The 13,469-nt window shown below is 33.2% G+C and overlaps 1 protein-coding gene across 1 annotated transcript; it reads left to right on the top strand.

Annotated features, from left to right (window-relative positions):
- The first annotated feature begins 1,761 nt into the window (after positions 1 to 1,761).
- LOC141714796 (uncharacterized) lies at positions 1,762 to 2,999 on the top strand. The gene is made up of 5 exons (XM_074518294.1): positions 1,762 to 2,247; positions 2,329 to 2,382; positions 2,466 to 2,490; positions 2,532 to 2,723; positions 2,836 to 2,999. The coding sequence occupies exons 1-5, from the start codon at positions 1,762 to 1,764 to the stop codon at positions 2,997 to 2,999; spliced, it is 921 nt and encodes a 306-aa protein (XP_074374395.1).
- Positions 3,000 to 13,469: the final 10,470 nt, after the last annotated feature.

Genomic DNA, 13,469 nt, shown 5'->3' with positions numbered 1-13,469 from the left:
GTCCTATTTCCTTATTTTACTTCTAAACACCTATATCTATATTGGGCTAATTATCATTTAGGTCATCAATTAAATCCAAAAGTATCACTCGAACCATTATTTTAATTTCGGTCTCAATCGACACATTAATTAATTTAAAAGATTCACTCCATCTAAGTCAACTTTGAATCGGGTCAGATTTGACGGTTTTCATCCATTGCTTCGTTATGTGGTGAAGTGTCATGTGACATGGCAAATAAAAATTATAAGAAAAAGAAATTATAATGGACACATAAACAAAGAAATCAAATGAAAACAAAATGTCCAAAATAGAAAAAAAGTGAATTGAGAGCGTATGAATGGGGGTAAACTGAAACCCTAATGTCTTCGATCAATTGGAGCTGGCTATATATTCTGGATCAATTGAAGATTACTAACACAGTCAATACAAGGTACATGTTCTGGATCTAGTATATATTATTCATATTATGTGTTTGTTTCTTTGAATCGTCTTGTCTTTGTATAGTGTCTTCATATGTCTATCTTGTTTTGTATTCATGTGTCTTCATATTATGTTCTTGATGTATTCTTGATGGTTTACTTCTTACTTGCCTATCTTGTGTAATTGTATGCTGTAATTTTTTTTAGTAGAATGACATCTAGGGTTCCGATTCATCTTTACCACCATGGTAAATTTACACCTAATGCGTTTAATGGTGAATGTGGTTATATTGGAGGTCGTATTGACATAATTAATGATGTTGATACGGACATATTTTGTACTCGTGATTTGGAAGATTATGCAGTTACATAAAACTACTAGAAAAATGATTTTCACTACTTCAAATGTAATGGTCATAATTTTAAAGATGGTATAAGGTCGTTGTATGATGACGTTAGTGTTAGAGCTCTGACTTCTCTGTGTTTACCTTATGGGAAGATTGAGTTATATGTTGACCATGGTAGAAACTTAATAATTGAGGATACTGAAATTATCGATGAGGGGGTAGTAAAGAATTTGAGGAGGGTGAAGAATGTATTGTTGAGGGAGTTGAAGACAAAGATGATTGGGATTTCAACGATGAGGACAGTGGGGATTCTAAATATGAACTTGAGGGAGAATGTGAGGACAATGGAGATGATGAAGATTTTGATGAAGAGGGCTATGAGAAAGAAGGAGAATTTGATTTTGGTAAAGATTGGGATTCTGAAGACATGAGGGAGGAAGGTGAGCCTGAAATTCCAAAGAAGGTTAGTAGAGAAAATAACAGATCAGTGGAGAGAAATGATGACAATAATGACCAACTTCTATGTAGTGAAGCTGAGTTTGATAGTGATGAGCTGAGATCATTTCCATCTTCCAGTGAAGATGAAAATGTGAAGAAAGGATATGTTGGAATTCCACCTGGTAATCGTAAAAGGAAGAAGCTACCGGTGTATAATCCGCACAAGCTGGAAAATGTGAAATGTAGTGCTGGAATGAGATTCGAGTCAATGGAAGAATTTCAAAAAGATGTGAAAGACTACGGAATAAAAGAACGAAGGGCTCTCCACTTCATCATAAATGATAAAGACAGAGCACGGGTAGCTTGTGAGAAGGGATGCCCTTTTTACATATGGTGCAGCAGATTGCAAGATAGCCATGTTGTTCGAATTAAGACAATGGTAGACAGTCACCTATGAACTAAACCCTACCACAACAAACTTATCACAGTCAGATACCTTACAGAACTATATGGTGATAGGATCAGAAAAAATTCTCAGTGGAAAGTAAAAGAAATGATGGAGACTGTTAGAGAGGATTTAGAGGTTGAAGTGCCAAAGATCAAGCTTATAAGAGTGAGGAAGGCTGCTTTGGAAGGTGTTGCAGATGCTTTGAAGGAACATTATAACAAAGTTTGGGATTTTGGATATGAATTACTGAAGAACAACCCAAAGAATAGGGTTGAGATCAAAACAAATAGGTTAACTGATGAATCTCCCAACACCTTCCAAAGGCTCTACATTTGTTACTATGTACTGAAAGAAGGTTGGAAAAGTAATTGTAGACCAGTTTTGGGGTTAGATGGCTGTTTTTTGAAGACTGTGTGTGGAGGCAAACTTCTAATTGCAGTTGGTAGGGATGGGAACAATCAAATGTTCCATGTAGCCTATGCAATAGTTGATTCCGAAAATACCAGCAGCTGGAGATGGTTCCTAGACCTTTCGAGAGATGACCTTGATCTTGGAAATGGGAATGGCTATACAATTATTAGTGATCAACAGAAGGTGACATTTAAATATTTATATGTTTGTTTGTGTGTTTGGTTCATATATATAGTACACTTTTTAAATGTGGTATTTGAATAGGGCTTGGAGAATGCTATGAGGGAGTTTTTACCAGAAGCTGAGCATAGGCTATGTGTAAGGCACATGTTTGCAAACTTTAAAAAGAGGTAATGCATGTGAAATTTCCATATTATATTTCAGTTTCTTAATTCTTGCAGTTACTTAATCAATCTGTAATTGCAGGTTTGGTACTTGACTGTTGAAGAGGCAATTTTGGATTGCAGCAACAGCCACCTACCCTACAACTCATGTGAAAGCAATGAAGGGTCTTGAGAAGATATCCAAGAAAGCTCATGCTCACTTGGCTAAGTTTGATGCAAAAAGCTGGACAAAGGCTTATATCTCAACAACTCCAAAGACAGACAATGTTGACAACAACATTCTGAGTCATTTAATTCATGGATACTTAGTGAGAGGTAATTCATTATAAATTTGTATTTTATGGTACTTAACTAGTCTTTATTTATGAACAATTTATAATATATGATTTTTTAATTAGTTTACTTTATTTTGCAAGGTTTATGCCAGTGCTTAACATGCTTCAGGAGATTTATTTTAAACTAATGAGAAAGGTGAGACTGAACCAAGAGAGGATGGAAGCTAGCCAACATCAGATATGCCCAGTAATTAGGAGGAAGCTTGACTTTGAAGTTAGAGTATCAAGGGATTGGCAAGCTACATGGGATGGTTAGAGAAGTTTCATGGTTAGAAAGGGAACAAGGTATGTGACAGTTGATTTGGAGGAAAGAACATGTGTTTGCAGGGTTTGGGACTTAACAAGTGTTCCATGTGCACATGTTGTTACAACTATACATGATATGAGGCAGCAACCCATGTCTTATGTGTCACATTACTTTACAAGGGAACTATACTTAAGGGCATATGGTCATTCAATAGAAGAACTTAGAGCAGAAGATTTTTGGGAGTTACACAATACAGCTGGAATGCTTCCTCCAGATATGCCTCAGAAACTCAGAGGAAGGCCAAAAAAGATGAGAAGAAGGGAGGAGCGGGAGGATGGTACTCAGAGTAGGAGTAAAACTCAAGATGCAGCTGAACAACAAGGTCAACTAAAGGTGCAAAGATACAATAAATGGAGGATTGTGCATTGCTCTATCTGCAAGGAGGATGGTCGTAAGAGGCCAACTTGTCCAACAAAGGATGTTCCAGGGCCAGAATCTAAGGGTCAAGAAAATATGACAGAAGAAGAAAGGCCTCAAACAGATAACCCTAAAAAATAAGCAACAAGAAGCAAATTACTAGTGAGGAGAACAAGTGGCATTGTTATAAGGGAACCACTGAGTAAAGTTTCAGCTACACCTACTATGAAAGACCAAACAACTACAAAGGGCAAAGAGAAAGAAAAAGAAGTTAGTAAAGAGAAGGTGTTGTACAAGTCTCAAACAGAGAGAAAAGGAAGACCATCTTGGCTAGTCAACCAAAGGACAAGGGCAACAAATGGCCATGATGCTGCTAGCTCAGAACAGGTAATTCCTAAAGGTACTTTGTTCATGCCAACACCTGGTTTTAACATTAGAAACCACCTTCCAAGAGGAACACCTAGTGCAGGGATACCCCCTGTTAACCACCCTGCATTATCTCAGCCACCACTAACAGAGCACAATGATGACACTGAGAATAATGAAGAGAAAGAGGATGACCTTTTATCTGTGAATACTGGAGGTATTGAAGACAGTGAGGAAGAAAGCTTGGAGGATAGTTTGGAGGACAATGGAGATGCTGATGTGCAACCAAGGAGGAGCACCATGCTTTGTTTGAAGAACAAGTTCACTTTCAAGAATACACCTGATGATCCAGTATCTTTTGATGATAATTAGATCTCATTAATCTGTTCTAGCAAGAAATATGTTAATTGCAGTACTTTTGCAAGGGCAAGTATTTTTTTATGTTGTTGCAACTTTAGACGGTACTGATGGTTATCTTCTAAGAGATTACCTTTTTGAAAGAGAGTATTCGCTTTGATGTTTATGGTATGTGAAAGGAATATGTCCTAAGTCCAATAATGTATTAGGATTTAGTAATAACTTTTATGTAATCTGTTTTGATTTCATTGATATTAATAAAAGACTTGTTTTTTTTTATTACGGGCTTTATCTATTTAAGTGTTTAAATAAGATATACCATAGTTTAGAGTAAAGTTTTTTATGGATTATGATGAGATCATAATAGTGAGACCTAAAAGATGATAACTCTAAACTTAAATAGTTCCTGGTCGTAGGATTACTAACTGGTAATTAATAATCCGCAGAGATCGGTATATACTATGCTTGCTTCATTATGAAGGATGTCTGTTCTCATAGACATTTGTGTGGTGACAGTATAGCTAGTATGTAGGTGCTTATTATAGAATAAGTTCACTGAACATGACTCGCACAGCTGAACAACTGATGGAGTTCACTCACGTGTCAGCAGTTGTTCACATAGTGATAGTTGTACAAGTATCCTTAGACTTGAGGTCATCATAGTCATCTTGTGTACACTGAACTATGCTTTGGTTTAGTTCTTAGTCTCCAGGGACAATTATTAGGGCTCTACTGGGTATAGGAATTTGTACACGAAGATAGTGTATGATCAATAAAGGATCTACCCCTTCCAGTGAAGGAAGCGAATGTTCAAGGCTGATCCACTTATGCTAGTTCAGGAATCTCTGGCCAGAGTGAATGAAATTAGAAAGGAGTTTCTAATTTGCATAGAACTACGCATATTAAATGGTAAGCAAGTGATTGAATTAGATAGGCTTGACACGAGATCCATGCCTTGTATTTAATCGGGACATTGTAGGGTAGAAGGAGTTTATTGTATGGTAACTATTTACTGAATAGGTTCTTGGTATTCTAAGCAGTGAATTCATATTATCCGGATAGTTGCGATATGCTGAGAAGTATCCCTCACGATATAGAATAAATGTGATTAATTAATTAATCATATTTAATAAATTAGAGAATTTATATAAATAATGATAAAATAGTTTTATTATTATTTATTTCTACTACCGGCTTAATATTGAACCTACAGGGTCACACCATAAAAAGAGAATGATTTAATGGTGGAATTAATTAATAATGGCTAATAATTATTTATTTGTGAAATAAATAATTAATTGGCAAATTTAATAATTGATTAAATGAGATTTAATTGATTATAAATTAATTAAGAAAAGTTCTTAATATTATTAATTAAGGATTTAATTTTTGGAAATTAAATCAAGAGAGAGAATTATTTCTAAAGTGTTTAGAAAAAGGATTAATAATTAAAAGGTGTTTTAATTATTAATGAGAATAATAAATGGGATAATAATAATAATATTTATGGGAAAATTTCAGCTGAAAATTTTGCCTATAAATATACTATTATAGACCATATTTTTATTTGAACCCCAAAACCCAAAAAGTTTGGAAAACTCAATTCTCTCCACCTCCTTCCTCCTCCTTAACATCATTTTCTTGGTGGATACCGGTGGAGTGCTTCACACTTGAGGAACAACTGCTAAGGATCTCTGATCGTTGTCTCCGAATTATTTTAAAGGTTAGATTCGATCCCTCGAATTTTTATTCATGATCTGTATGCTTTTATTTGGATTTTATGTGTGTAAAAAGTGCTTTGCCATGCCTCCGCTGTGATTAAAATCCAATAGTATGTACTTTTGAAAACTTGTGAACAATATGAAATGCCAATGACTATCGAATATTGCAAATTGTGTTTCAAACATAAAATCTGATGGTCGACTGGTTGTATTAGTTTTTAACATTAATAGTATAATTAGATAATAGTTGACATTGTTCTTTTCCTTTCTACCATTTAACATCACATCCCCATTTTTAACACCTACCAGCACAACCACTAACATTTAATTTCACAACTACAGATCACAACAATAATGAACCTAATTAAGATAGAGCCAACTAGCTGCTATTTTCTCATGCCTCCCAAAGAACATAGCAATTAATATGACAAGAAGAATGCCACAAATTTTCAACACTATGCAGAGCCTCTTGTTCAGAACCTTCAGCATCTTCTTTTTTTCAACCTCCACACCAAGTCTCTCCTCTAGAAGTTTCAATTTTTCCTCCAAATATATTCTTCTATGATTCAAATCCGTTATAACGTCTCTGGATCTATCATGGAAGTCTGGATCAAACCACTCAAAAAACTGCATCCATTGATATCCTACACAAATTTTTAACCAAAATAAGAAAAACTCGTTCATTTAACCAAAATAAGTACATATTAGCATATAATGTACCTTGATCTGGGGACATGTTAAGAATCGCTTTCCAGGATTTTTCAATGTCCATGATACTCGGATCCTAGTCGGTGTGCCGTAAAAACAAATTTTATCTTTTGCCTTTGCACATGAGTGCACAGAAGTACTGTCCGAGCTGTGAACAAAGGGGATATTAGATGACATGCTTTTTGGATGCTATTGTTATAAGGGGTTGATTTGTTATACAATTGAACATATATATGAATGAATATATATATATAGACACAAATATATATGTTGATTGGCCATGTCAGCAACCACTCAGCAAAAAAGAGTCGTTACTGCCATATCATCATGTTCACCGTTAGTTTTTAGATTGACTTAGATGGAGTGAATCTTTTAAATTAATTAATGTGTCGATTGAGAGCGAAATTAAAAGATAGTTCGAGTGATACTTTTGGATTTAATTGATGACCTAAATGATAATTAGCCCTATCTATATTACTCTATACATATACAAATATAAGCTTAATTACAGAGGTTAAAGCACAAAACCTGCACTTATATAACCTGCACTTATATAACAATACAAATAATGTTCTTGTATAGATAACTGTAATTTACACTGAGTTTAAAACTAGACTAAAATATTGTACAAGAATTAACCCTTTTGCTACCGGCATGAATGGGGATCATATTTTACTCCTTGAAAAATTAGTATGATTTGGAAACTCCCTACTATGCTAGTTGTCATTAAAAAAATGAAGATATCAATTTTGTTTAAGAGCCAGATTCTAGGAAAATTGTAAGGGTTATGTGGTAATTTGATAAGAATAATGCCACATAGAACAAAAAATAAATAGGAAAAGAAAATAAAGAATTTATTGGTGGAGTAACTATATTTTCATTTAACTAATTTTTTTTTACTTTAAAATAACATTTCTCTCCTCTAAAAAATTGTAATAAAATTATAAAGATAAAAAATGGAGTCAAAATGTTATCATCCGGTTTATTTGTGAATATAAATATTTATGGTCTATATAGATTCATTTTCCTATTTTCATTTTCCAAAAATGTATACATTTTTTTTAAAGTGTAACATGATGTGATATGACTTTTATGAGAATCATGAATCTGAATAGAAATATAAACTTTTACTTTTAAATTGTCCTTTGAATTAGATTATTAAATAAGAATATGAACTTTTTCCCAATTAAGAACAGGTTAACAAAAAAGAATAATTATATATTTTATTCATATTCTTGAAAATTTTAGAATGTGATATTACCGTTGTGATTTTAGATTATAAAGATATGGCTCGGCACCCTCTACCATCTTAACTCTAGAACTTTCATTGCAGCAATATCAAATTACACACATTTCTTCATTTTTTTATATCCAAAATGTCATACTATAATCTCATAACCGTTCTTATGCTACAAAATCTCATTAACAATGAATTTTTACAAAGCCTTATAGAGCCGGTACACCAAGTAGAGCTTTTATACAATCTCAATACTTTCTTGAAACTTTTAAATTCTTTAGATTTTTCTCCTTTATTTTGTTTGGTATGATGGGATGATGATTTTTTACCATTCATGAATTATTTAAATGACCTTGGCGTCAATGATGAAGTTTTTTATGTAACATCCGGAGCTATGTGGTTAGAAGAAATAGACTGGATGGTGGTTTTGATATTCTACAACAACTATCAAATAATGGATATCAATTATCTTTGTTGCAATAATTGTTGTTCCAGATTTCTTTCAATGTTGGTGATACTAGTTTGGCACATGATCAACTATCAATGTTATTTCAATCTGTAACTTTCAAAAGTGTTGTGGCAAAAAACTTGCAGTCACTGAATTATATTAAATTTTCTTTGCAGGACTTAATAAAAATTAACGGCAAACTTTCTATACTATCCATGATCATATATGCTTTAAACATCCCAATAACTTTGAAAGCAATCAAATGCAAAATCCTGCCCAACTAGTGGCTGGATGGTGCACTGGATGTAAAGTTTCAAGTTCCATTTTCTATTTTCTAAATATGTAATTCCTATGAATAGATGATTGTGATTTACCTTATGTGTTAAAATTTGTGTTGAGACATGAGTCCTATATTTCAGTTTTAAGGGAGTATTTTAGAATAAGGACTTCTATAAAAACACAATGTTTCGAAAATATATGAATCACTCATTTTCTAAATCAAAATTAAAGTAAAGATAAGAGATTAATTTTAGTTGTTTAAATAATCTTTTAAATAATCAAAAAACTTTATTTTAGCAAATTTTATTTTATAGAATTTTTATTTTATAGAATTTCATTTAATAATCAAACTTTATTTGTAATGGCCTAGTTCTTCCTTCTACAACAGACTTTATAGAATTTGATGATTAAGGAGAAGTATACCAATATGCACACACTTTGAAAGATCGCCTTCTCTTAGTACCAATTGTAAAGATTGTTAAGTGTAAATTCGTATTGAAGCTTAAAGTCATATGAAATGTACAAAGACTCAAAGGTCTGAAGATTGGAAGATGAACAGCTTATAAGACTACGAACAACAAGGTTAAGGGTTTAAGGACAAGAAGGCTTTAGTGGATCACAATTACAACAACATTCCTTATGATTTTTGTTGTCTCCAAGACTTAAAATAAGAAGTAAAAATCTTTTTTAGAGATGTTTATACTTCGGTCACCATCAAGAACTCAAGGAATATAAATCTAAATGCCCTGTCATAATGATTCTTATTCCCTTTCGCACTGTGGCTACACCTGTGACTCTAGTAGCATTTGTACTAGATATTGTTGGCTCCAAAAATTAAAATGTAAATTAAACTCTTTCTTGAAGATTTCTACACCTCGGTCGCCATCAAGATCTCATGAAATGCAAGTTTAAATGCCCAGTTGCCATGGTTCTTAGTTCATGTCACCTTCTGGATCCTCTTAATGTTCCCTGTCGATATGTAGCTTAAAGGAGTGTAATTTTTTTAAGGAAAATCATTTATGTGTACATTTAAAAGGTTGGATTTCAACATCTATCTTCTCTGAACCCTATGTTGACTTCTGAGCTTAAGACTAATAAGATTTTCTGAGGCAAAAGTCATTCATCGACATAGACCATTGCTCTAATCTACGTCTAGCTTTTCCTTTGGTTCTTGTCGAGTTCTAAGGTCATTCACCTGCACATGTCGACATCTGAAGAGTCTGAATGCCTTGAAGCATGGTCGTGGTCGACATGTAGCTTCTCGAGGGTCCTACTCGACACATAGCTATTATCCAAAAGACAAAGCAATGTGTGGTCATGATTGGTCGATATATAGAATGATGTCATAGGATTGGTCGATATCTAAAACTAAAGGAAGAAGATTTAGTCAACATCTAGCCCCTATTGGACAATGCCTTTGAATTTAAGTAGACTAGAAGTTTCAACCTCACGTATTTGTTAGTGTTTGTGCCCTAGAGACAAAACTATGATGTTTTAGTTTAAGACATTAGGATTATTAATGTTTATGTCCTATCAATTATTCTCTTTATAATTTACTAATTCTTAATGTACTGCGATATAAATTTTAGATTAATAAATGTCCTTGGAATATGATATGCAATTCTATATATCTAAGTACGTGACTTAGAAATGATATTATGAGAATAATATCAATATTCCTAAAGGTCCCTAGTCGAGTATTAATATTAAGGGACAATAATTATGCATTAAGACTGGTGTGTTTGTTGACTGATGATCACATCTCATTTATCATCGGTATAGTGATACTAAAGTTAAAGACACAGGAAGATGTATATGTACATGGTGCTGGACAGACCCGATGTGAGATTCTACATATCTGTTGTGTCATAAGTAATTCTCACAGTGATAATGATGTAATGGTCCTTAGACCTGAAGTCATTATATTTCTATACGAGAATTAATATACATTGATTCCATTAAAAATTATCCTTGACTGGGTAATGATAAAAGTGGACATTGGGTATATTATGAATTATATGAGAAATATAAATGATCTATATGGATTTAACCCTTCTATTATAGGAGTGATATTATTGGCCTCTTGTGTGAGCTAGACTATGAAATGCGTGGCCATGCTCAAATGTTGATTTGATATGATAGTCTACTCATTGATCAAGGAAACTTGGATGAAACTATGATGAGGATGACACATTACATGGCTCTAGTTTAATCTATAATATTTGGTTAAATGGATTATATTACATTGTACATTATTCACAAAAGGTTTAATCGATCACCGATTCAATTATTATTACTTGGGTAGCAATGATGTATTACTAGATGCCGCTCATTGTTTATGATTTTAAATTAGATTTAAAATTCGATGAAAACATAATAATAACCTATAGGGTCACATAAAAAAAAGCTTGAAGGATAATTTAATTTAAATTGGATTTAAATTATATTAAAGTAATTCGAACTATTTATAATATTAATTAAGGATAACTTAATTAGTTAGATAAATATTGATATTCGAATTTACTAATATTAATTATGAAATTTATTTGTTAAATAATTAAGTGAGACTTAATTATAATACAAATAGGAATTTCGAATTAATAATAACTCCTACTTAGTTAAGAGTTATTATTCATTTTTCTACTCTCTATATAATATCTCTTGTGTGGCTGAGTTTGGAAGCAAGACTTTTACTAAAACCCTAGCCACCAAGGGAGAAGATGGAGAGAGCAAGAAGAAATGATTTTGTGCTAGTACACATCAAATCCTTGAGTTCAAGCATTCGTGTGGATACCGATAGAGCGCGGATCGCGAGAGCGGGATGCGTACTGATTGAACAAGCTTTGGATCTCCATTAGTCAACCAATTGGTAAAGCTTCTTAAGGTAAACAATCTGGTCTATGAATTAAATATATGTTTTTCGCATGGATCCTGCGGTGGGTTTCGAAAGTTCTGATTTTTACATTTTTAATTATTGTTTCCATTGCTTTTATATGCTCGAAACCCAACAGTATCCCCTTGTCCAAGCAACATTCAGATCTACATGCCTATATTTTCAATCAAATCAGCACTTCTCTTCAAGCAAGCATTGTTTACAATAAAGTAACTCTGCATAATTTATTTCTCAAGCTTCTTTGATTCAATCTATTAATTTTTACAAGGAGAAGTGTGGCTCAATTTTCTACACACCATTAAGAAACTTTAAGAAAATGATTAAATTACATTCACCCCTCTCTGTAATTAGACTTTAGACCTAAAAGATAATGGTGTGATTTGTTATGTGTAGCATGGTGCGGGCAGTGGATCGGGTAATGTAACCACGGTAACACGGATGAGGATACAAAAGGAGGCTACGAATTTAAAAATGAAACTATTGTTGTGGACTCAAAAAGGAAATGTGTAGCTGAGCATACTAACTTAGATGGAAATGAGCTTGTAATCCAGTCTGTTAATAATCAGGAAATGGGCCAAAAAACTTGTTGGAGGAGGGACCTGTGCTATAGGCCCTCCTAGACAAATGAGTATCTTAGTATGGAATTGATGTGGGTTGGGTAAGCCATAGACAATTAATTTTATTAAGAAAATTACCCAAGCAATCAAATCAAATATTATTTTCTTGCCAAGAACTTTAGGAAAGGCACATAAAGTGAGGGTTGTGTAAATAAATAGATTTTGTAGAGTATTGGGTGGTCGAAGCGTACAAGGTCATAATGGTGGATTAGCATTATAATGGATGAATGAAGGAGGATACTAAATAAAAAAGAGTGGAGCTCATTGTATAGATTTTGAAGTTAAGAATGCACAAATTGGGAGATGATGTTATACTAGGTATTACGGATGTCCGGAACGAAGTAGGAGAAGAATCTTATGGGTTATACTACGAGGTCTAATAGGGGAATCAACATTCCCATGGTGTATTTTAGGATATGTTAATGACATAATGGTTGTAGGGGAGAAATGGGGTGGACATGAATGGTTGTAGGAGATCATGGAAAAAATAACATTTTGTGGGTTACCGGAATATGGGGAGGTACGAACATCGAGCATAAAGGAAGAATATAGGTGTATTGGGAAAAACTCTAAAAACTTAGGTCTAAAGGGGATGCTCATGGAATTAGTACTGTATATTGAAACGTTGTTTAGGCCCTCTAATCTGTGATTTAATGTTATCAGATTTAATTTTGAATTTTCTGATTTTTTTCAATATTTGGTTTTTATGATTAGATCATGATGGGTATGATATGTTAAGATCAGACTATGTGTTTTAACATGTTATTTTGTGTTAATTGAGCACGATGGATGATTATGGCTTATGACCTTAGGTTAATGGTTTTGGTTTTTCAAATACGGCTTGCATGTTATTTAATTTTGTAATTATTAAATCTTGAATGTAACTCGAGTTCTTCTTGTAAGTTTATTAGATTAGTTTTCATATTTCATTCTTGTAATGTACATGAAGACATGAATATTTGAAGTTCAAGGGTAATCCTACATGGAGGCCATCCAAGGAAGCAGTATAAGAAAGAAGACATTTAATAGTTATCTTGTATTTAGTTTCCACATTAAATTGACCTAGATCTTTGTCATTAGCTTGATAAAGATCACATAGGAGAAAGCCATAAACAACCACGTTTATTTATTGCACTTTACATATATATGCGCATATGATGAATATATGTGTAGAATAGTTTATAAAGATGCATGCTTAATTAGTATGTATTAGATACGACACCCATGCCATGCTTGCTAAACAAGATAAAATCTGTAACGATTCAAGATTTTAAAATGAACAAACGATTATGAGATTCTCGTAATTATGAAACACGGAATAAAATACAATTTTTCTTTATTTCTGACATGGGGCAATTTTGTCAAAAGTGAGTTCATTGAACTTGTAAGGTTGTGGGTTTTAAGCGAGACCGTTGTGACTCCCTCACTACCTGGAA

Source organism: Apium graveolens, chromosome 3 (assembly GCF_009905375.1).
Source record: "Apium graveolens cultivar Ventura chromosome 3, ASM990537v1, whole genome shotgun sequence".
Taxonomy (NCBI): domain Eukaryota; kingdom Viridiplantae; phylum Streptophyta; class Magnoliopsida; order Apiales; family Apiaceae; genus Apium; species Apium graveolens.
This window is presented reverse-complemented; position numbering and strand designations above follow the sequence as displayed.